Source organism: Betta splendens, chromosome 5 (genome assembly GCF_900634795.4).
Source record: "Betta splendens chromosome 5, fBetSpl5.4, whole genome shotgun sequence".
Classification (NCBI taxonomy): Eukaryota; Metazoa; Chordata; class Actinopteri; order Anabantiformes; family Osphronemidae; genus Betta; species Betta splendens.
This window is the reverse complement of record NC_040885.2, coordinates 14,774,488-14,798,749: the sequence shown is the minus strand read 5'-3', so window position 1 is coordinate 14,798,749 and position 24,262 is coordinate 14,774,488. Positions and strand designations below refer to the sequence as shown.

General features: G+C 46.3%; 1 protein-coding gene and 1 long non-coding RNA gene across 4 annotated transcripts in view; one reads left to right on the top strand and one right to left on the bottom strand.

The window, feature by feature from the left end:
- Nucleotides 1-24,262, top strand: part of LOC114855700 (potassium voltage-gated channel subfamily D member 3-like) — a 43,389-nt gene that overhangs the window by 16,267 nt on the left and 2,860 nt on the right. The window contains exons 3-6 of one of the 3 annotated variants that reach the window (XM_029151070.3): nucleotides 14,769-14,931; nucleotides 20,747-20,848; nucleotides 23,664-23,756; nucleotides 23,842-24,065. In XM_029151070.3, the coding sequence (XP_029006903.1) occupies nucleotides 14,769-14,931; nucleotides 20,747-20,848; nucleotides 23,664-23,756; nucleotides 23,842-24,065 (582 nt within the window). Of the gene's footprint in view, nucleotides 1-14,768; nucleotides 14,932-20,746; nucleotides 20,849-23,663; nucleotides 23,757-23,841; nucleotides 24,084-24,262 lie in introns of all 3 variants that reach the window. The other 2 variants (XM_029151071.2, XM_055509027.1) reach the window with 2 other exon arrangements.
- On the bottom strand, nucleotides 18,308-23,775 carry LOC114855701 (uncharacterized). The gene is made up of 3 exons (XR_003785965.2): nucleotides 23,643-23,775; nucleotides 20,706-20,800; nucleotides 18,308-20,123 (listed from the first exon to the last, which is right to left on the bottom strand). It is a non-coding gene; the product is annotated as an uncharacterized LOC114855701 (long non-coding RNA).

Here is a 24,262-nt window from a genome sequence, read left to right as displayed (position 1 = left end):
TTCAGAGAAATGATGCTTTGATTAATTGATTTCGAACTTAAGTCTTCAAAGTATTTGTGATTAATTGAGCACACAACAGGGATCCCGTCTAACGCCTCAAAGCAAACACAACCCTAATTATTTTTTCTCAAAGTTAAAGAAAAATCAACAGCTTCATCGCATCTTGAAACAAATTAAACAAAACAAAGAATGAAAAACATCAAGTGTAGAACGCTCTGCAATGGAACACTTACAGACCTAGAATAATAGAATAATAGACTTAAACAATAGCATATACTGTAAAAGAGCTGCCTGGTGCCATGTGCTAATATAAGACATAAATGCACAGAAATATGCAGTTTTGTTCTTTTTTTTCCTTTGCTCGCTTGGATATTCTTCTCATCTATCACCACACAAATGAAGCGTCTGTGATTAAGGAGTCTTCTCTGTTTGATTACTCAATGTGTGGTTTAAAGACATTTCCAGTAATGAAAAATGCTTTGAATAGAAAAAAAGGTCTTCTGAAGAGGAATGACACTGACAGGTAAATTGCTTTAAATTTATTATCTGTAACATCATCTACAAATTAAATCTATTATAGTGTAAGTGTGTTGAAAGTGCAGATGGAAGGAGCGGCTCAGTCAGTGGTGTGTTGGTGATTTATCGGGAGGAGTGATTTCAGTGTTCTGATGAAAGCTCTGTGGATGCTGACTCTGTACATGATTAGTTTGAGATGAGGCTGTGCGGATTTTGGAAAAATCACACGGTTTTTCTATTCACGATTTCTGTAGTAAATCAGATATTTATGGGTGTTTTTGAGCACTGATGAAAGTCTGGACCGCAGTGACTGCTATTCATCTGCGTTGCTGCACGTGGCCTGAACTCCATCATAACGTTGCAGGCATTTTTAATTCCAGCAGGTCAAAGAGGGAACAAGCAGCCACTGAGCCAACTTATACTAAGTTTGAGTGATGTTGGGACATGCTGACGTGCTGCTGAGCAATGGGCCATAGGTTGATTTAGCTCCGTGCTGATGGAGTGCTCCGTACATATGCTATTGTGGCATTAGCTCAGGGCTTCGATCCCCTGGGCTTCAGACTGAGGCCGAGCCAGATGAGAGCCCGATCACACTGTTCTCTCCTCCACTGGGACCTCCGCGGACGCCGGGCTCAATGTGACTCCTCATCCATGCGATTTCATAATTGTCGTGCCAGATGTGTAATTGGCTTTGGAACCATACGCCCTCGTACGTCGGGCAATAAAGGAAGGATGTAACCGATCCTGTGAAACGTGCGCCCGGCAGCGCTGACGGGGGGCTCCTGACTCAGAGGAAGACGTAGTGAAGCAATCTCAAATATGCTGTGTAATCTAATACTGAATGTGCCGCACGCTGCAGGGTAGTGGGACTTATACCAGGCTTCTGAATAATAAATATGCCAGGCTGAACTCCAAAACTTCCAGAGAGCAGCCTGTAATGTAAAGCAGCGCGGAGCTCGACCCCTATAGCAACGTGCACGTGAACGTCCTCCATCCGCAGCTTTACGTTTCCTGTTTAATTACCGCTACGTAGATGTCAATCAGGTGTCATTCTCTTGGAAATTCTGGAAAATTCATAGTATGAGATGCACGAGTGGAAGAAGTGAGGTCTGCTCACCAGCACTCAGCACTCGCTGTGCCTGTTCACAGCATTCATCACAGAGCCTGTCAGGCTGTGGACGGCGCGTGTGCTCGAGGAGTTTGACCTGAAAGATCCAACCCAGATAAAAACAATGGTCTTTTTCAACACATTATGTGGGTTGGCAGGTGTTACTCAGTGCTGCTGCCGTTGAATAGCCCGCATCTGTTTGCAAACTGTGCGTGCGGTACTTTACTGTACAGCCCTTTGGTTTTTCAACAGACACCGTAACGCGTCTCTGCATCAACGCGCTGCAGTTTCTCATAAAACGCGTGTGTTGTCCCGTCGTAGTAATAGAAGTAGTACTTTTTGAGTTTCTGTATTTTTATTAGGGTGTAATGATGGATTTGTGGAGACCCCTGAGGAGTAGTTGCTACCTTTGCATTGGCTAATGGGAATCCAAATAAATAAAAAAAGCAAATGCACTTCAGCACAGATGTGCGGTGAAGTCCCACAGACTTAATCGCCTCAAAAGGCATCGGTGTTGCAGTAAACTCTAGTCACAGAGGATGCATCTGCCTTTGAAATGAAAAATAAACCTGGTTCCGCTTCTTCCCTTTCCATTCGATTACAATGGGCCTGTCATTATTTGCAGAATGTAGGTATGTGTGCACGCATACAGTACACACACTGTAAACACCAGGAAATAGAGCCGCTGGCGAGGGAGCCGCTTCTGTTCCAAAGTTAATAATTCTGACCACCACATTCCACAGGGGTATGTCTAGTATTAAAAGAAAGAATTGAATTGAATTCTGAGAAGACAGAGGCAGGATTATTTCCCCCATGACTCTCTCTCTCTCTGCGCGTTTCCAGCTGTACACGCCGAAAACAGGCCTTTTCATTTCTGCATGATCTGCATCTGCTCCGGCCTCGATCCCGACGCGGCCGGCGGCGGCTAAATGGCCGCCGGCGCCGTGTGACCGAGGCGAACAAACGTCTCTGTCGCTCGCTGACAGCCGGACAGCGAAGAAGGCAAAACAAAGGCGATTTGTAAATTACAGGGCCGTGTTCCAGGTGAATTACGCCTGGCGCGCGTGAGTGGTGGCAAAGGTTGAATGCGTTGCTGGGCTGCGGTGGTAATGATTGGCTGTCGACAGAGGCTTAAGCTTAAAGTTCACGTCCTTTTGTTCAACTGTGTCAAAACGCCTTTGTGCCTTTTGTTATGGTTTTATTTTTTACGGAGCGTGAAACGTTTTTTGAGTAATGAAAGCTGAATTAACAGCAGTTCGGCCTCAGCTACAGTAATGATTGGGTTACGGTTAATAGTAACGACATGAGTTTAGTCAGTGTTTTGTTTTACTTCATTCTGAAATATCACTGCTGAATGAATCCACAGCTAAGCAGGTGCAGACACTCACAGTTCATTCACCTTCATACTGTGGGTGATTTATGCTTGTGGCCTTTGTGGTTGAAGGTCATGTTCACTTTGTCCCCAACAAGTGCTGGGTGTATTTGCTTGATATTGGTTGACTGTGTTGTCGTAATCACAAATGAATCACTAATTTATAAGTTCCACCAAATTCTAATTCACAAACGTTCTTAAACCATGTTAAACCAAAAACTACAGTACCAGTACGCTAATGTACTTAATGTAGCATGCTAACATGCTAAAAGAATCAACCCCTTGCTTTCCACTTACAACATGCTTTGGTTGATTCTCCACTAGAATCAGGGAGCTGGTCTCCTGTATGTGTTTTTATTCATTTTAAAATTTTTTTGTAGACGGTGAAGGTTGAGGTCAGCTTGAAAGGCCATGAGGTGAGCCCTCCGACTCAGGAGGGGCCGTGGACCCCCTGCTGAGGGCCACAGAGGGTGGAGAGCAGCAGCAGGCTCTGTTGTCTCTCGCCAACCCCGGCCTCTGTGAGATGAAAGCGGGGGAAAGATGGAGGAGATGTGGTGTGAGGGGGAGTGTGGAGCTTCAGAAGAATCGATGGCTTTCGTGTGTGTGTGTGTGTGTGTGTGTGTGTGTGCTTTCGTTTGGTTTGTTGGCTGGTGGGCAGGGCCGTGCATGCACATGGCCTTTCTCCCTTTGCTGTTCTACAGTGAAACGCGTAGATTTTCCACTTATCTCCCCGCTTGTCATCTCTATCATTGGATCTCCTCATGGCTTCAGCCACTATGCAACAGTCTTTACCTTTCATCCTCCTCATTACACCTGCTCTGCCCTGCAGTTCCAGCCTTAACAGAGAGTTAGAACTCATCTTAAGAGCAGACTCCATCTTCTCGCACTGCAAAAAAGGAGCCTGGCTTTTTTTACCTCAATCCCTGAGAACAATGGAGCAACAGTAGACTTTAGGCTCTCACCTTATCAAGAGATGAGATTCAAGCTATAATTACATCACAGCAAATTGCTCGTCTTGGTCTCTGTGCCCATTGGATGCTTGTCCAGATAATGTTTTGGTGTAGTAGAATTTCATGATAATAATGTTGTCTTTGGAGGTTATTGTCTTTAGGATAATACTGGTATCTGGCCAGCTAAAATATATTTATATTGACGATGATGTTGAAGTCTGTCTAATCACAGCTAGCGTTTGGCTCATTATTAAATAGTTGATTTCTAATTACCATCACTAAAAAATGAACAATGCACAACATTTGGATCAAAAAGTAAGAACTGCAGCGATTGGACCGAGGTAACGGTTGACTCAGATGTGCTGTGCTCATGCAGCAGTCCTTGATCATTATTCAATTCTCACACAGATTCTCATGCTTCCTTTTGGTTCGCACATCACATCATGATGTTCGTCACCTCCACAATGATGACAGTGTTTGATACAATGCTGGCTCTGTGCTCCTGTCGCAAAAGTAATGCAGGGCTTCAAATGTGCAAAACTGGCTGAAAATGGGAAATCTAACAGCTAAAGTCATGTGCTGCACCGTGTGACAGAGACTTTTTTCACAGGCATTTGCACACAGCTCCTGTCCTGCTTCATGATGCTTGTGGGATGTTTTCCGTACTAAATATATTCTTATGAATCACTGTATGTCATTCGTCTCCACTTGGGAAATCAGGCGATGCTGTAAAGCTGTTGATTGGTTTGTTCCAGATGTGGTTATGATGTTTGTGCTAACTCATTGTTGGATGCAACTGCTGAGGTCCAGCGCAATCATGAATTTGTAGCATCTTCTCCTTGTTTATTTAACAATGAGATTCATATTAGCTTCGACGAGAAGATCCATCAAGCGTTATATTAGGATTAATAGCCTGATAAAAACCTTCTGAGCTCAGATAAACAGCGAATGCTGAAATGATCAAACATTATACAACAGAAAATGACTCTTTAGTGAAATGCAGTGGTGCGTGAAAGTTTGCAAACTATTGCTTTTGCTTCATTTCTGCGTAAGTATGTAAATATGTGTTCATTAAGTGTGACCTCTAGTAGAATTGAAAATTAGAGTTCCACTAATGGCAAACCACAGACAGCAGGAAGACGATTAAAGTCACAAGATGCATAGAGTGGATGCAGTATGAGATATAGATGTAGCGGGTCTGATGGGAATCCGCACAGGTGCAGCACATCTACATCTTCTTTTTCATGCTAGTAGCTCCCATTTCCATGCTATTACATTCCGCACGCACGGCTGCCTGCTCCTGGAAGGCCTCACAGGGAGAGAGAGATTGGGAGATGAAGACAGTGAAATGAAATACAAGGTGAGACCCAAAGTCAACAGATATGGGGAAAATCACAGAGGGAGCACGGAAACCCACAAGACCGGCTTTATATTTTGTGCGGGCGCTGGCCGCACACGCGCCGCCGCAGCAGAAAAACAGCAGCCGGTGTGCGGCTCAAACGAGGAAATAAACAGTGTTTTCCAGTGGCACACAATCCCTGCATTATCACCCTCACGGAAAATGTCAAGTATAATTTATTCGGCGACTGCCAGGTAGCTCGGGGAAGCGTCGCTGCCTAATATTTGAAACCTATCGCAGCCGAGCAGATGTTTGCCCGGGGAAACGACAGAGTAAATACTGTTTGTTTAAAGGCCTGGTACACGACGAGACAAGCACAAACAGATGGTAATGGTCCTGGAATTAGCTAAACGTCTGCTTAAAACTGACATCGTAATAAAGTCCTGGCGTGGAGTGCGGCGGTTCCGCCTCGCGTTTCAGCGGGGTGACGCCTTTGTCGCGGATTTAAAGCGCCTGAGACACGCAAACCTACGAAAACAGGCCGCTTCCTGTTAAAGCAGGCGGAAAAAAGGCTTCAGGTCTACCTGCAGGTTCATCGCTGCTGTAGACGGACGCTTGAAGCCGGGTTGTTCTTTATTTGTCTTACAGACGACTTACAGGCCTCAAACAAAGAGCCACAGACACAACACAGCTTGAAGCATTTGTCAAGGTTGACTTTATGATAAAATGTCCTGCAACAGATTTTTTATGCATGTTTGACCCTTATGGAGGAACATTCCTTTTCCTTTTACCGCATTAGTGGATCCAAAGGCCTGTTGTTGTTCTTTTTTATCATTTATATAAATATAAATATCGTTCTAAGTTTGAAGCTTTGTTTTTTTGTATAGACTTGGTTGTTTTTTTCCAGTAGTTTTTTCCCTCACGAAGAAAATAACCAGGTAATTTGTAATACATAATCATTTAAATAAATTCTATTGATGTTTTCAGCTGTTCTATTAAAGGACCTCTTCTCTGCTTTGTTGGAACCGCTGTCCCTCAGCTAAAGAATGATTCATCACACTGGGTCTGACTTACATCCTGCAGAGACGCAGAGCAGCGAACTGTGGTCTCACCGATTGCTCGTCGGGTTGTTGAAGCGTCTCACGAGACGACGAGTTTGGTGAAAGACGCCATTGTGATTGTTATGTGATTAACAGATGGCGTCCTGAAGCACAGGTTGCTGAAACGTGAGGCCATGTGGAGCTCTTGTCCAGGGCACGGATCTTTTTCTTGTTTTTGGAAGTCAACACAGGCGCAAGGGCAGAGACAGGAAGCACGAACGCAGAAGAACAATCTCAATATTAAGATGCCGTTTAATCCTATTATACACATAATGAGTCTGCAATTAATGCTATGACTTACTGAATCTTTCATGCAGCCTGTACAGTATCTGCTGCTCCTCAATGGTTATCCATCGCAGATGCCATGTCTAATTATAATTTAATTATTAAGGATTATTTCCTATTATATAATGAGGCGCTGAAATATGTTCAATAAGCTCCGGCATAATGGACCGAGGCGCCCTGTTCCAAAATTTACTATGTTGTTTATGTTGTGAATAAAGTTTGGGTTGATGACATTTAAGTTTCTACACATCATCCTACATTTTTAGGAATATGCATTATAAGTTCACTTCACCTGTGTCTCCTTTGCCATCGTCTGTCTCTCTGCGTGGACTCCTGAAGTGGGATGTCTCTCCTCTTGAGTCATACAACAGTAGCTCCTTTGGTCTCCTGAGCCTCTCTGGCAGCCTACTTTCTCCTGTAACCTACTTAGGAGGCTTTTTAAAAAGATCCCAATAAAAGCTTTTTCATTTCTCTTCTCATCTCATCTCATTCTCTAATGGAGCCAGATGGAGAGACAGATGACTGGAGGTTGGCTATGAGGCGGAGCATACTTTAGGTGAACATAGACAGTGGGAGAGGGGTCTGTGGCAGATTGGAGGCGGCGCTGGAAATCGGAAATGCCACCTGGTTGTGTCTGGTTGGGTCAAAGGTCAAAGTAGGTGTAACATAATCAGTGATTTGTGGAAGAACACAATTATTGTATCTGTTAACAAAAGATAAAAAACATATTACATTCAAATATTTATTTTAGGCAAAATTATCCATCAACCAAACTAAATAAAGCAGAAATGTCTTTCTGTTTTACTTTCCTAATTTGGCCTGTTGAAACAGTCCCTCAATGGCCCTATGTATGTTTACAGACCTGTATTTTGAAACTGAAATGCAATTAAGCAGCTGTTTTGAGTCTTTTCCGAAAGGTGGCTGTAATCCAGTGAAGCACTCGGCACACTTCTGAATCACTGGTGATCAGCCGTGTCTGTTGGCCATCTGTGTTGTGCTGTCTAACGGCTCTGGGCACGCCGTAATCCACCGGGGGTGCGGGTGTAGGGATGAAAGTGTTGGTGGGTTCACCGCTTTGGTCCAGACTCAGCAGCCATTGGGACCATTGCCACTACGCCGGGTCCAGAAACAGCGGTACTCGTAGCGTGAATGCTAATTACGTTAGCATTCCCTGGGTTCTCCTCCAGCAGGTTCACGCCTTCAGGCCGCGTCCCGCTTCTCGCCGAGCGCCGCCGCTAACCGCGTTCTCCTCGCTGAGCATTTAGTGCACGCGTTCATGCTGCTGTTGGACGTTTGAAGTCGCTGTGGGAGTAGAAAGTGTGAAACCGCAAGCTGCTTCAGGCCACGGCATCATCGTCTATGGTCAGAAAAGACGAGGCTCGATGAAAGCCTGCACACACGGAGTCTGCACCGGGTCCAGGCTGTGACATCAGGCGAAGTCACACCATGTTACTGGATAAAAAATGATCCATTCCTCCAATGAGTGATTGCAAGAAGTGTAGAATAACAGCCCAGTGCTTTATTGTCTGCAGTATGGTTTCATGGCGGCTAATGCTCGGCATGACCTCTGCTTTGTGAAGTCGGTCAGTATAAATGTTTGCGGCTGATGTTATGTCAGTTTAGTGTCCTCGCTGTCAGTGTGGAGTTTATCATTCAGGCGATGGCGCACGGCCGTACCGGCCCATTACAGGAACGCACGACAAGATGGCGTTCCCCTAATTGCTGCCTTTTCATTCCCGCTGCCGCAGATACGGCACCGCGCGCTAACGCTAATGCTAACGACGCAGCGCTCCATCTTGTCGTAGCGGAGGCAATTCAGCGGGCGACGGGTCAACAGCTGCGGTTCGGTCCCTCGCGCTGCTGCCGATTAAAGCGAGGCGTTCAGGGATGAGGAATGAAGCCGGCGAGGGTTAAACGGCCGATGATTCCGCCGGTCGCATCGGAAAGTTCACCCTGAAAGTCAATTAGAAGGTGAGGCTCGTATTATTATACGCTGCACCGTGTCATCAAACCAGAGGGAGATGCTTTGTAAAAACAAAGGCGTCCGAATTATTTGCCCTCTACTTTGAGTCCAAACGTTTTTATTCGCTTCCTGGTCGACATTCATACGGTTTTACCCAACATTTCATCACTCCAAGCTTTCCATGCAAAGACTTTTAATTACTCCCATTAACTGTCTGCCTGTCATTGCATTCATGTAGTACAAGTCCCTTAATCCTCTGTTCGTGGTAAAAAGAGCCCGATTCATTACAAAGCCCAGTGAACGAGTGGCAGAATGGAATTCCAGCTGCTGTTTATTTCTCAGTGCAGTCTTTTAATCACACTGTAAAAAATCGAAGCAACGCTGTTCCCTGGTGCGACGCAGACACACAACTCCCCGAATCTTCAACACGACTGCGCCTCCGCATCGCTGTGCAGCGGAGAAAGGACGAATGCGAATTCTCCGCCGCGTCCCCGGGACTCTATGCTTCATTACTCCTCATGATTGCGTCGCTGGAACTGTCGATGAAGCCCGTCTGACACGGCGAGAAACTCTCGCGGCCTTGACAGACACGAAGCACGGAGGGGAAACTGGAGCGCGCCGTACGAGCTGCTGCTAATTCCTGACTGCAGGATTCGGGAAACCGACCGGGTGCAGCCTCCAAATCCGTCACTTTTCCTGCAGGACCATTTGGGAGTCAGCGCACGTCGGCCGCGCGTCTGCACGGGGAGATTTTTCATCTGCGTCCCTCGTTCAGGGCCGACGCAGCCGAGATGCTTCAACTCCGCTTTCTTCTGTTTCACACGTTTTACAGTGATCGTGTTCAGGGTTCTGCCAAAATTCCCAGCGACCCACTCAATACCGTGACACACAGTGGCTGCTGCTGCTGCTCTGCTAATGTGACAGCCAGCCTTTTGCTTTGATTTAGAAAAACAGTCCCCATTAAACATGCTGCGTAATCATTTAAATGCGTATATAGCAGCAGCAGAGAGCAGAGTCCAGGAAAAGGCCAGTGGCCAAATAGTGGAGCTGTGTGAATATTGAGTGGGGCTTTGAAAGGACAGTGCATGTCTGGGAATTCCTCTCAGCGAATCAAGGACCAGAAAAATGACCTAATCCTGCGTTTATTTTGTGCTATTGTGCAGCTATTGGTCTCGCATGTATCATCCTTAGGCCGACGACGAACGCGCTCCGGTTCTGAAGAAACCCACTTGTTAAAGGAGCTTTCTTCCGCCTCTGTGGCAGCTTCAGCCACTGAAGGGACCGAAGAGGAGCTCGCGCTTTGCAGTGGCCGCAGGTCGCGTGCAGTGACACCTCACGTCGGGCCACATTCACAGCAGCAGACATCAGGTCGTTGCCTTTTAGTTGAGCTCCTGTTAACGCACTTCACTCTACACCAGTGTCACAAAACAAAACAGATGTGTCCAGACATGCTTTGCCCATGGTTTATTTTTTGTTTGGTTCATATCCCGCAAAGTTTTCTATTAAGTAGAAATGGGTCCGGGCTCTTGTGGGTTAAGACCATGCAGCATATAACAATACAACGATATAGTCAACAAATCCTACTTAAGCAACACTGGGCAGCCGCGAAGAAAAGGCGCCTTTATCCCACTGTTTAATCCCATCCCACCCACTTCCCTTCCTCCATCTTCCTTCCATTGTTATTACCTGCTCGCCTGCTTCCCTGGAGTAGAAAACACAAAGGTGAGGCCGCGTGTGAATATCAATGCCGCAGGTTGCGAACCCTCGCACCCCCAATAGACAGTGAGCGGAGGTATTTCTCCATTTAACGTTCTCAAGGTTCAGTATTGGCTTCTGAGCTGCTTCCTCGCTGATGGGAAGAAAAGCGAGAGCTGCAACCGTGTGAAAGAGCACGAACGGAGCGCCGGCGTTGCCGCAGTGAGGTGTGTGATCTGTGGACGCGGCTTTGTTGGTTCAGAAGTGGAAGCGTATAAAGTCACGGCTAATTTATCGCAGTAACAGTCAGGCTTTGGCTGCTTTTTAGGTTCAGCGTGTTGATGGGACTGCTGGCAAACACTCTGCGGCCAAAAAAGTTGACCAAAAGTTTCTTTATATTGTCACAGCTGTCCTGTGCTTAATGACCCTGTGTGTTTTTATTATTATAAATAAATTTTATGGCAAATATGAAACTGGTCAGTAGATCTGCCGGTCGCAGTCTGCCTAAAGCTGGATTTGCCAAACTAAGACTTTTGGTTTGACTCGTGGATGCTTCATCCTTTTTTAGATTATAGTTGTTCCAGGTTTCATCAAATATATTTGTTGTTATTGTTATAATAAGTCTTGATCTTGGCCACACAGGCTGTGGGCAATGACACTGGTCTCCATATAAAGTAAAGCTACTTAACAATTGCCTACAGAGCATAAAACAAATGAAATAATTGATTGATTGACTGGTGTGATTTTATGCTTTAATATTTAAATGAGCTTGTTTTGGATTTTCCCTTTTCAGTTAATGCTAATGTTGGATTTTAATGATGCATTGTTTCCTGTGTATCTAACAATCTGGAGAAGAAAAATTGCATTACTTGCATTGATTTGAATGTTGAATGTGATTTTTTGTCTCCGCTCGACAGGTTTGCATCTTTTCAAACATTTTTCCTGCACATTCATTGTTTGGAGGCTGGTTCAAGTACCCGACAAAGTGGGCCGACATCCTCTAGACTGTGCTCTTGTAATTACAATGGGAATTATCCACCTCTGACTCCAGCAGCAAACTGTTAGAGCCATTTGGATTCGAGGCGGATTATGTAAACATCATGCAAAGAGATCTCCCATCAACCTGCGCTGTCGCTCGGCAGGTGTGTGCTTCTAACAAAAACCAATCAGGCATCTGCAACTTGGCACAAACTGAAAAGATTTGTTTTCATAGCTAATCCACTAAATGTCTGAGAGAATGAACCACTGTTTAAAAATTAGCTGCGCAGCCTCAACATGAACACTGTGTCTTTGGTGTTGGTCACTTTGACTCCTAATAAATAACACATAAAACCAGCTGGGGGTCAGTTTTAATAAAGCAAGTAGAAACCTTCATCCACTTCATCCTTTGTTTCACTGCTGATGAAAGAGCTGCCTTCATGAATATGTGATTCCTACAGAGGTAAATCTATTAACTGCTCTAGCTTAAAGCTTTTAGATTTAAATAAATTACAGCTAATTGTATTTAGCAAGTATTAGGAGCTTATAAGCAGCATTAGCAGCTGGGAATATCTTCCTTTCATCAACATCTGTTGCTAACGCTCAGAGGAGCAGCACATTAAAACAAGAAATCTATGCATTGAAAATATATAAAAAGGAGATTAGAGTCAACGGTTGTTTTTATTACATTGCTTAATGATGAACACAGACAGAGTTATTATCTGTGACGGCCGTATGATTTTGACTGTAGTACGACTTTAGTGCCTGGCTCCTCCACTGTAGGAGCTCTCGTGAAAGCCATTTTTCATGTTCCCCATATTTTTATCACAGCTGTAACAAACTTTGACTTGGTTTCACTCTGCTGCTTTCAATTCCGCCTCCCCTAAGCAGAAATCGTTCAGCTAGATTGATTGCTTTGTTTTTGCAGTGGCTTTCTGATGCGGCGCGTCCAATCCGGTTCTCTTTTATTTGATGCCCATCACAGATCTATCAGGCGCACGCTGCTCTTTCCCCCTGTTGGTTGAAGCCCCAGCCGAGGTTATTTTAATGACGAGCAAAGCAAGTAAGAGATTGCGGATGATAAAGTACATCGCTGAATAAATTCCCTCCTAATTGATTTTTCCACCCATGCGGGATTCCGTTTTAAAGCTGTGGCAGACAGAGCAAAGTAATGAATGCGCGTGGAAGACCATTTACAGGAGGAGAAACCCCGCGGCTGGCTCCGCTGCCTTGTTGCTTTGTTTATCTGCTCTTTCAGCAGTTCCCTAAACAACTGGTGGTTTGTACAGTCATAGTGACCCATTAGCAGCTGTGCATCTACAAAGGTTAACAGCTGTAGACCGGCCATCATCGCAAATCATATCCACCATATCTGGAAGATGAGCACTTCTCTGACCTGCAGCGTTTTGCATTATTTACACACAAATGTTTATATTTAGATTTCTAAATCGACCAATGATTATTTCGGTGAGAGGGAGTTCCTCACTCATGACATTTCTCACTGCAGCTGCCTTATTTTTTTCCCTGCGCTGTGTGAAACTGATGTAGTTTTGATTATGCAAAATGCACCCCTGGGAGTAACTGAACAGCCTCAGAGGAAGAGCGAAACGCCACAAATAAGTCTGTGGGAGGTTTGCGAAAAGAATAATGTAGCAAATGCGTGCACGGAGTCGAGACGGAGGTGCTCAAACAAATCCCGCTCAGTATTTCCCATCTCTGGAAAGCTTCCTGGAAAACACGTGGCGCAATCCTGAGCCTGGAAGCAGGACGTTTCCTTGTTTATCCTTTTGCTCTTTGGGTTTGATGGGAACATGAAATAACTTCTAGTGATAATGGGAGTCGATGCTAATTAAAAGCTGCTAATGATGCTAATTGAATAGATACTTGCATTTCATGGGACTTAATACTGAGAGGCTCAAATGTTTCACTCATTTTCTATCGGCGCTAATACTTTGCTGAGTCAGTGACTTTATTCAGTTAGTATATTCACTTTTTAAAGGGAGGATTCTGGCGTTTAGGAATAATGAATTCCTGCAGAGGTTCAGGCAGTGACAGACTTTTTTTACGGTTATAACGAAATCAGCAGTTCTTCTGAGTTAAAGACTGGAGGGATTGTAGTGACTAAAACTTTTTAGGAGCTGTAAACAAAGATGCTCCGGTCTGTGTTAAAGGACCGTTTACACTTTATAAGGAGAGAAAGCGATCGGTCACAGCAGGTTATGGCTCCAGAACAGAGACACCTCAGTCTCACTCTGTACCCTCATAAAGTCATAACTTCACTGCGAAATGAATATTCCACCGCGTGAAACTTGCTGCTGGATGCATGATAGCGACGCATTACAGCAGCAGAGTGTCATCTCTCATCAGCTGACAGACAGCGAGCGGAGCAGGCTGTGAAATGGTTTGTCTGATTCGTCTGGCAGCCGGGGGCAGGATTCAGCAACAATCACAGGCAGTCCCGCGGTCAAATCTCCATCGCCCGTTAACAAACCTTCACATTTCTTCAACCAGCCTGTCAGAAGTTCCGGGAAACTTTTACCGGCTGGGAAAAAAAAAGACGTTTGACGTTGATTTTGATGAATCGAACGGAGCCAGACTCATTTGTGGTGAAATAATATTTTAGATCCACCGTAACAGTCAGCGTCAGCTTTAACATTAAAGTGGATGTGGCACCTGGGCAAAGTTAATTGAATATGGCTAAGAGAACAGGACCTACAGTGTACGGCGCCACACGCGCATGAATGATGCCTTCACGCGTGGCTCCATGATTCTCCAGAACCACCTGCTCTCAGTTCATTTATGCATCGTGCCTCATTTGCCATTTGCCGTTTCAAAGGCATCATGTTTCCTCATGTTTCCTCAGAGCAGAGTGTGAAGCAGAAGGTACAGTACCTACTGTAAGTAAGGCGATTATTAGAGTAGAAGGCCGGCGCCCTCCCACGTGTGGGCGGAGAGCAGCCCTGGAGGCCCAGCGGTCAACGGAGCATGGAGCCCACCTGTCAAGAGTCCAGCGCTGAGAACGCAGCCGAGAGCAAAGTCGGAGGGAGCCGAACGCAGAGGAAAAAGGGTTTTAGTGAAACTCTCAGCATCACATCAGCGTTTTTTGAGTGGCTCTTGGGTGGATTGGTCAGCTGAGGGCCTCGGTCATACCGTAAGTGGGACGTACTCAGGAACGTCCTCGCCCTCGTTGTCTCACCTCCACGCTCTCTAATTGCTGCTCTCATAACAGCAACTACTGCGCTCCAGCAAACATTCTGTCGCACCGCTGTTTTTGAATGAGCTCGTCCCAAAATGCACCAACGCATTTTGAAAAAAACATTTTGTTTCACTCAGTTTTAGTATCACCTTCAGATAAAACCCGCCTGTACACTAACAGACACAGAGCAACAATTAGCTGATGAGTCTCTGCGTTTACTGACCGGGATTCGCCTTTTGACTGCGTCTCTTCTTCCTCACCTGCAGGTACGGAGACATGGTGCCCAAGACGATTGCCGGGAAGATCTTCGGCTCCATCTGCTCGCTGAGCGGCGTGCTGGTGATCGCGCTGCCGGTGCCCGTCATCGTCTCCAACTTCAGCCGCATCTACCACCAGAACCAGAGGGCGGACAAGCGGCGGGCCCAGAAGGTAAACGCCGGCGTTGCAGCAGGTTGAGTCACTATTTGTGTCTGAGCGCGTGCACGGACGGATGTGATCACATGAGACAAAGTCTGTTTTTTTTTTTGGGCTGCAAATATCATTCGGTTAATGAGAAGTAATGGGAGGTTGAAGCAGTGAGTAAAATACTATGTGGGTGGATAATAACGGTAACACCTTGAATAAACCTTTTGAAGGTCTTTTTTATATTCACATCATTAAAATAATGAGAGCGGGGTAAAAGATCTTGATGAGAGACGAGCTTCTTTTTTTTTTTTTTGCAAAAAGTGCAGAGGACACGTTTTACCGAGTCTAAAAAGGTGATGGTGAAAGAGATTGACCCCAATTAGCAATTATACGTCTGCTCCGCAAATCACTGTCCTTCAGACTACATCATCCCACATTTTTAAACACACACGCACACACACACACTCTGTTGCCCTTCAGACCCGCATTATTGGAGTGCACACGCTGGCTCTATCTCCGCTCCGTCTCCCAGACACACACTTCTGCCCGAGTACCAAATGTTCGCTATCCACTGACTGTACTCGCCCCTGGGCTTGACCTTTCTGCCGGACAGATAAGAGTGTTATTAAGTTAGAGACCAGCGACTGATGCTTAATTGAGTAGGGAAAAAGTCTGGTTTGAATCCATACTGATAGAAGAAACCATAGGCCACTGGTTTTCTCGTTAATGTCGCCCTGAGTCTGCAGAAGCGCTTTTTGATTGGCTGAAGCGAGACACTTACATGTGGTTCAGTTTTTACTTTACTCATGTTAGAATCTGACAAAATGTCCAAGTGTTGAATTAATTAGCTTGGTGATTTTGTTTGTACATGCCTGACATATATTAGTATTAGAGAATAGGTTCTCGCCAATGTTTTTTAATTTGCTAATCAAACTGTAAACACACTGGTGCCGCAGACAGAAGACGTGAATTCTGTACGTTCCCGGTTTGAAAGAGTGCCAGAAGCAGCAAATCCAGGCGTTTTGATAAAGGCTGCGGACATAAATCCAGTCGTTTCGCTTTGATCGCAGCTTGGCACGCTCACACTTGGCACCGTCCCTTATCAGATCACTCAGATCCACTGCCATTTCCTGTCTTCTTAATGTGCTTTCAACCAGCGGCTGTTTTTGTGCCGAGTAGGAGCGGGTGCAGAGTCAATGGCTCTATTAGCGCTAGCGCCGGATCAGGAACAGCAGTCAGTCATCGCTTTGACTCTATCTCCAAGCGCAGACAGCAAAACCATCAGCCTCTGATGCTGGCGTGAGGCCCGTCCCAGTAGAGGAAGACCTGTTTACTACTGTAAATTTAGCACTGTCGCAGAAACTCACGCTTCTCAGATGTCCATCGGACGCTGTTAGTCAGGCCTTTGCGCTGGAGTTGCAGCAGCCACAGTATTTTGGGTTTTGCACTTCGTCGGTCTAACTGGGAGTGAAGGAAAAAGGAAATCAGCACCTCCGGGAACTTCAAAGTTGTCGGTAAAACCTCATGGGGCGACTGCGAGAATGGCAACAGTGTGCGAAGCATATTCAGGGGTATTTAACAGGTTTCTGTTAACTTTATGAGTTCATATTTGTTCTTTCACGATTTCAGCGTCTTCTGTATTATTGTAACGCTTTGAGGCTCATGCTAATGATGTTTCTTATTGTTAGCGGCTCCTTGGACTCGTCCCATTAAAAACAGCGAGGTCAAACTCCTGCAGATGTACCCAAACAAAGAATTAATTGATGAAACCTAGAGCTGGTTAATGTAGTGCAGTGGTTTTACTGCTTTCGCAGACAGGACATCAATCACAGAGACCAGAATCCCCATTAGCATACAGTATATTCTGGGATATGATATTGCTATACATTATTTGGGGTTTATTTAAAATATAGTATAAACTTCTTTCATCAAAGCTGCAGGGTTTTTTTATGTTTGTCCAGTTCAACAAGCAGCATGCCTTAAGCTGAATGACATCTTGTGATGGACAGTTTTGCTTTTTCAAGAGGAGTATATAAATAATATATACAGTATGAGGCAAAACAACTAAAAGAATATAAATAGGCACAAAGAATAAATAAATTAAAAAAATAAACTTTAATTAATATTAATACCTATAATAATATTAAGGCGTGTGCATACAATCACGCACCCCCCCTCAGTGGAGGGATAACAAAAAAAGCTGCAGCTTGAAGGAATTAACAGGTAGCAACAACTATTAAACCGTGATGAATGAAAGCTCTAGATGAATATTGAGATCACAGCTACAAAGGCTACGAAGTCACGGCGACACATACTCAGCGCACGTGAGCAATATGTTTATTCTTGAGCGCCGCCGCACCCATATGTGCTCTTTGTTTTCCACGCTCCAGCGTGAGTTTGAGAATAAATCAAGTGGAGCAAAACTCATAAACAGAAACAAACAAGGGGATCGGTTTAATGCTAACTCAGTTCATCTGTTCTCCCTCTTATTACTGCATTTGTCCCGGCCTCTCCTCCTCCACGGGCGTCATTTGTCTTCGTTCCTCTCTAACAACAGGCTGCTCCAGGGCCCCGTTACAATTATGTAGTCACCTGGAGACTTGACTTTACAAAAAGGTCCTCTCATGTACCTGTCGCAGCTTTACAGTCAGAAAATAGAAGGTACAGATTCTAAATTGGATTTAATGATAGTCACGCCGCTAACGGCATTAGTGCGTGTGTGTTGGCGTGCACGTCGGACTGTAGCACACAATAGCTGCTCCTCATGTTCAGACGCCCACCGAGGGTCTAACCAGCTGCAGCAATAATCCCTAGAAACTAATGTGTCTAATTCCCCGGTGAGTAAAAAGGGGGACGAAAAGGTTCGGCTCAAGGCGAACAGCTTCTTTTCTATTCCAGCACACAACAGACGTGCAGCAGTGCAGCCTCCATCCGGGGGTCGGCGAGTGTCGAAGTAGTAAATGGACCGAGGTCACACCGGTAATGGGACAGCAAAGTCAAGTGGAGCCACACTGAGAGATGGCAGGTTGTCGAAAAGTAAAAAAAAAAAAAAAAAAGTAAAAATCCCAGACCGGAGACGTGAGGGCAAAACAAGATGACAGGAGCTGGAGAGGAAGGAAGGAAGGAAGGAAGGAAGGAAGGAAGGAAGGAAGGAAGCAAGGAAGTAATGACCTGTAGAATGCGCGATGACGAAGATGACCATATACTCATCATCCTCTCTCTCCATCCTACACTCCACTCCTTCCCATCCCTCCTCACCGCCTCACCTCCCTCAACTCCACTCCCCCCGAAAAGAAAGAAAGAAAGAAAGATGGGAACTGGGCAGTAATTTCTCGAGCTCTCGTGTCTCGGAGGTGAACATCTCGTGCTTTTTTCCTGGGCTGTTGTCTGTTGGACTGTGGGTGGTAATGTTCAGGTGCATCGGTTCGATTTGCTCAGTCCAGGCGACAGGTGGAGGCGGGCGGACGAGAATGAGCATCCATCATCATCGTCATCCTCATCATCAGGCTTTCAGCCGAGGCAGATGATGCCCTTTAGCGCCGTCGGAGAACAGGCCTCACGTTTAGTAATTAGGCTCAAAGACATTACAGTATTTAGGAGGCTTTTACTTCGACAAATTAGTTCCGTAACTCCAAGGCTGGAAAGGTTTTAACATATGATCCAGTATCTGCTGTTCTGCCTGTGCTGTGGTGTCAGCATTCATTCACAACATCACACATCACTTAAAATAAATGAAAGTTTAAAAGCAGATCATTGTGCTGATCTGATTCTACGTGTTGCACTTTCTCCAAAACTCACTTCAGAAATGTTTTAACTAATCGCAAAACTGATAATGAATACAAATGTCAATCAATGCATTTTTACTTGTATTACTGCCAGAATCAAGGTGTGATCCATTGAGCTAATAAGATAAACTGTAGCTCTGAGAGCAGTATTTGACAGCGTGAATGACAGTGATTACGCATCAGGAGAAGACACGAGTCAACAAACGGCACTCAGGCCAAATCCAACAAACCGCCCGAGTGTTTAGAGCCAAACGTGAAAGCAGGCTCCCATCCAGAAGTAAGTCCAGTTCATTCAAACCCTGCTGACATTTGTCACGTTGCCAGTGACGATCAGCTCTGGAGCCGAGCCTCTCACCAGCTCTCTTCATCGCCTTAGATACTGTAAGTCTGGTGATGTTTATTTATTTAATCCTGGTTTCCTGCACCTTTATGGGAAAATGTCCCTTTAAGCTAAAAGTAGAACAGTAATAACCAGTCACCACGCGTGACATGGATCATTGTGTGATGGCCTTATCAACCAGCTTCATTTAAAACCCATCAATGCTTTGTCTGATTTGGAACTTGATCGGTGCCGCTGGACTCTGAAAAGACTGGATTCTCATCAGATTCGAGTCCAGACAATCCATCGGACTCAGTAGAGCATCAAAAAGTGGAGAGCGGAGCATCAGCTGTGTCTGTCTCACGCTCACAGACGGATCAGAGCTGCTTAGTCTTTCATTTTCCCACTTCCTTGTGTCAAATTGAGGCTTTTGATCAATAAGAAGCGTTTTACCACCAAACCCATTCGCTCTGTCACCGAAGCTGTGGAGAAGGAAGACGACAACAGCTCGTTTTTTTTGTTTTTTACCCTTCAAACTCACACTTCACTTCATACTGTATGTGACACACGCTCATTATTATTACAGCTCCCTCCCAGCGTCGCCCACACCTCCAGGTATCGTTCTGAAGCATTCGGACTAATTCCATTAGGCTTGATCCACGTCTGGATGCAGATATTGCTCTGTCTGTCTCCTGTTTCTGAAATTCACACGCCGGGAGAACGGAGGCAGAAAGGAGCCTCTGCAGTTCCTCTCATTTCCTGCACGCCTCTGTTTTCTGTTCTGTATCAATTTTTAAGGTTCATTTCAACGTACCAGTGTTTGCAACAAAGCTTAAAGGTAGAAAGTGTTTATACTCAGCTCAGTTCACAGCAGAATTAGCACTAATGCAGTTAGCATCTACTAGCGACAGGCACGCGCTGATGTGTTTGGATGGCGTGTGGTGTTGGTGTGTTCATTTGTGGTTTGGGTGGAATCTGCACCATTTCCCCGCAGTGAAAGGATCCGTTTCCAAGGTTTTAGACCGAGGGGTCCTGCGAGTTCCTGAAACGTTTTTCTTTCTTGGTTTGGATCCTCATTAGTGTGAGTTCGCTGGTTTCCCCCACGGGCAACACTGCAAAATCAAAAAGTAAACAGCGGTTTAGCATATTACCATGGTGGTGGTTGAGGAAGAGGTAGCAGTAATAAAATGCACCCATTTTAGTTTTACTTTCTTTCTTTCTTCTGGTCTGTGCTTCGACGACATTATTAGACAAACTCATTTGAGCTGCCAGTTTCTAAGCGTTAAACTAAAATGACTCATTCATCTTTTGTTTGGCTGTCAGGAATCTGTAAATATTCAGGTTCCTTTCACATCTGATGAGTTTCTCATAGACAACTATTCACTTATTAAACTGTCAGAAAAATGCAGCCTCTCACCTGAATTCACTGGAATGCAAGTGGCATCAGGGGATATCGCTCCATTAGCACAGCCCCCACTTTAAACAGTAAGATCCCTGAAACCAGGTCTATCATCATGTGAATGCTGTTATATCCATGAAAGCAGCATCAGGGTCTTTCCTTTATGTTTATGATGGACAGAAATGAGTATAATGCCGTATAGAAGAATTGAAGCATCTGTGGAAATTACTACAGGGCCGATGAGTTTCTCACCATTAAATAAGGTGTTAGTCATGTTTTGTGCCTGTCCGCCCACCTTGTCTGACGCTGTGACCTCTTCTTCCTCCCGCCCACCAGAAAGCCAGACTGGCCCGGATAAGAGTCGCCAAGTCCGGCAGCGCCAACGCCTTCCTGCAGAGCAAACGCAACGGGCTGCTCAACGAGCTGCTGGAGCTGACGGTGAGAACGAGCCGCGGCCCTCGGACCACGGGACAGCCGGAGGAGGTGGCGCGCGGTGACGGTGGCGTGAGAGCCGAGCAGACGGGAGATCGGGCAGTGACTCCGCATCTGCAGTACATGCACGCGCGCAAAATGAAAATGGCTGCCGCGATTAACCAGAGGACGCTTTAAAAGAGGCGCGGAGGCTGCACAAGAGAACGTTCATTACGATCATTACCGTCGTTGTGTAAACGGGCCACAGGTGGAGGGGGGGGGGGGGGGGGGGGGGGGGGGGCAATAAACCTCTGCGTGGGTGTCACAGAGCAGGTGAGATCGTCGCTGTGCCGCTGCTCGTGGTGGTGACGTCATGACGAATGAATCCCCCCGTTCTCTGAAGCGCTGTGGATTTCGGGCTCGCGCTGGTTCTGATCCGCTCCACGGCCCACGTCGGCCTAATGACCCCGCTCCTCGCGGCTCCGTGTGCAGCGTCGCCTCCTGACAGAATGTGAAACCAATAATAAAGAGGGCTCTTGTGTTTCACCAGGGGTTTTTGCGGATCACAGGACGGGCTACTTGTCCTTTTACAGATCAGTCAGCAGCAGCTTTCTCATTAAACACAACAAAGTTTTATACATGCTAATAATATGCTGCTCTGTTTAAGTCCACTCACGGCCCCCCGCTGGGCTCCCCTCCACTTTTACTCATCTATTTCTTAAACTTGTCACCACCGAGGCAAAATGTGTTTGGTAATGAATAAGCAAATTGCCTATATCCTCCTGATTCAGTCCATCGCTCATGCCTTCAGTGACACAGTCCCCTCCACGGAGACGGTTACCAAAATCCATTTGGATCTAATCGAGTCCAGTGTGAAAGCTCACGGGTGTCTGCGAGTGATTTGGAATTATCATATAAATGCCATCGGCGGGCGCCGCGCGACCCCGTCCCTCTGCGCGTCTGTGATGAGGCTGCCACGGTCGTGGCGCGTCAAATTGTCAGTCCGTCGGAGGCTCCGCGCGGCCGAAATGACGGGTTCCCTTCGCGGCGCGCGGCCGGATCAGAGGCTTGCTTCGTGCCCCACCGGCTCGTTAAAAGCACGAGGCCCATGATCCCAGCGGGTGGGTTATTGACTAGACGCGTCTGCGGTGGATTTGCGCTGCCCCGACAGCCTCTCCCCCCACGGGGTCGCATCTACGCGATGCTCTACACCTGAGTGGCAGGACGTCTTGGAAAGTGCGCTCTGAGACACTGCACGAGTGCACGAGTGCACGAGTTCACGTGCACATCAGGCTCCTGTGAGAAAAAGAAAATAGAAAATGACAGCAAACAGATCAAAGTAGTTTATTGTCTACTTACAGTATGAAGCGCGTGGTTTTTGAAAAAAAATCCCCTGAAACAACACATTCTCCAAAATCTGTTTTGGGGTAATAACGATAAATGAAGAATTGATTCCCCAGTCTTTTAAAAAGGAAGTGAACGCCTCCGGTGATTTCTTCGCTAACGCGTTGTGGAGACTGTCACTTCGTGCGCTCACTCCTACGCATGTGTCGTGCGGTGACAGGGCGCGTTCCAGTGGTTGGGGAGTTTCTGATCAACCAGGATCAACCAGGAGCCACTGCCCCTCATTCACTGCGCTATAAACTTCCACTTCAGTCAGGTGCGCACGCGAACATGTTGCAGCTAAAGGTTAATATGTTGATACTTTGTTCACACTTTAAACTAAAGACGACTGTGTCAGGACAGATTGTATCGTGTATTCGTTTTTTGTTTTAAGGACAGTTATTTTCCCACCATCAGTCCTCTCTGTTAAATAACGAGTTAAGACAAACTGCGGCCTATAATTAAGTTATTATGGTCAGTTCATTCCACATCGACCGCAGCAAGTCTGCTCCTTTGCTTCCATGTAAAGCACTTTGAACCTCGAGGCGAGTCTAAGATTCTCGCTACGCTATTTCTTTGATTCTGGCGGTGCCAGAGGGTAAATCCACACACTGAGACATCAGAAGGCGTTCTGTTCTCGTGCCTACGTTGCTGTATTGTTCATGTGTCTGGAATCTGAATGAAGAGTCCTTGGGCTTGATCGCCTCCTACCCGATCCCTTTGAGAAACAATGTGCAGCGTGGGTGGAGAATTAATTTGTTTTCAGTTTTTTCGTGTCATTTAGAAAATTGTGATTACTTTGAGACTAAGCCGTTTGTGGAGCCCGAGCCTTAAACCGGGTCTCATTTGGAGAAACGCTCACTAACATTTGTCCCGAAGTTTCTCTGTAGCTCAGCTGCGCTGGTTTCCGCTCTTTCCACAGCTTTGTGAATCAATATCTGTTCACCTGCCTGGAGCGTCGAGTAAAGCTCAGCGGTATCTGCTTGGATAATTAAGTAGAGAGCTGGCAACAAGAGTTTGAGAATTTATGTTATTAGCTGGGTAAATTGTGAGGGAGGGTTCTTCTGCAGCATGCTTACACAACCAAGGGCAATAACCACGCTAACGATACAAAGGATGCACAATAGAGGAAATAAATTATACACAAAGCACTTGCCAAGGCGGGCCCCAGGCTGAGGGATCAATTCGCACCCAGCAGAAATGTGCTCCATTATGTAACTAATTGGCTAGTAAATTATTTGAGGGCCAACGGCAAGACTTGTTAGCGACCTGCTTATAATGGAGATGAGGACGAAAGCGACGAGCGTGAAGACGGAGCGTAAAACGAGGTAAACAAAGCGCGGCCGAGGCATTACGTCACCGACACAAAGTCCATTTACGGACACGTGTTAATGAGCGTCTTCCGTCGCTCGCACCGTCAACGTCCGGCAGCACTCACCACATGCCTGCCTCCACCCAGGGCACGGAGGAGGACGAGCAGAAGCTGGTGAAGTCCGCGTCTTTGTTAGAGAGCCAACACCACCACCTGCTGCACTGTCTGGAGAGAACCACCGTGAGTGCACGCGTCTCCCACGCACGCGCACGCACGCGTTCATGGAAGTCCTGTTCACCCCCTTCTCCCCGTGTCCTCCGCACAGGCGCACGAGTTCGTGGACGAGCAGGTGTACGAGCAGAACTGCTTGGAGGCGGCCCTGCGGACCTACGCGTCGCGCAGCCCGTCCGCGTCCAGCCGCGGCAGCGCCGCGGGCACGTGCTGCGGCCGCGGGCTCAAGAGGAGCGGCCCCCCGCCGCGCCACGGCCCCCTGCAGGAGCTCAGCGCCATCCACATACAGTGCGTTGACCCGGCGCCACACGCAGCCAGGTAGCGACGTTGCAAAACGTGGGTTTTTCTGTTTAGTCCCATTACAAAGTGGCGATTTCTCTCTTTCCCGTGTCAAGGTTTTGAAACGCGGGTTGCAGCTTTCAAGCATTCAGAACCTCTCGCGTGTGTTTTTCACAGCGCCAGCTCGGGAAAGATGAGCACTCAATAAAAGCTTTTAATGGAGGCTGCAACTCAGA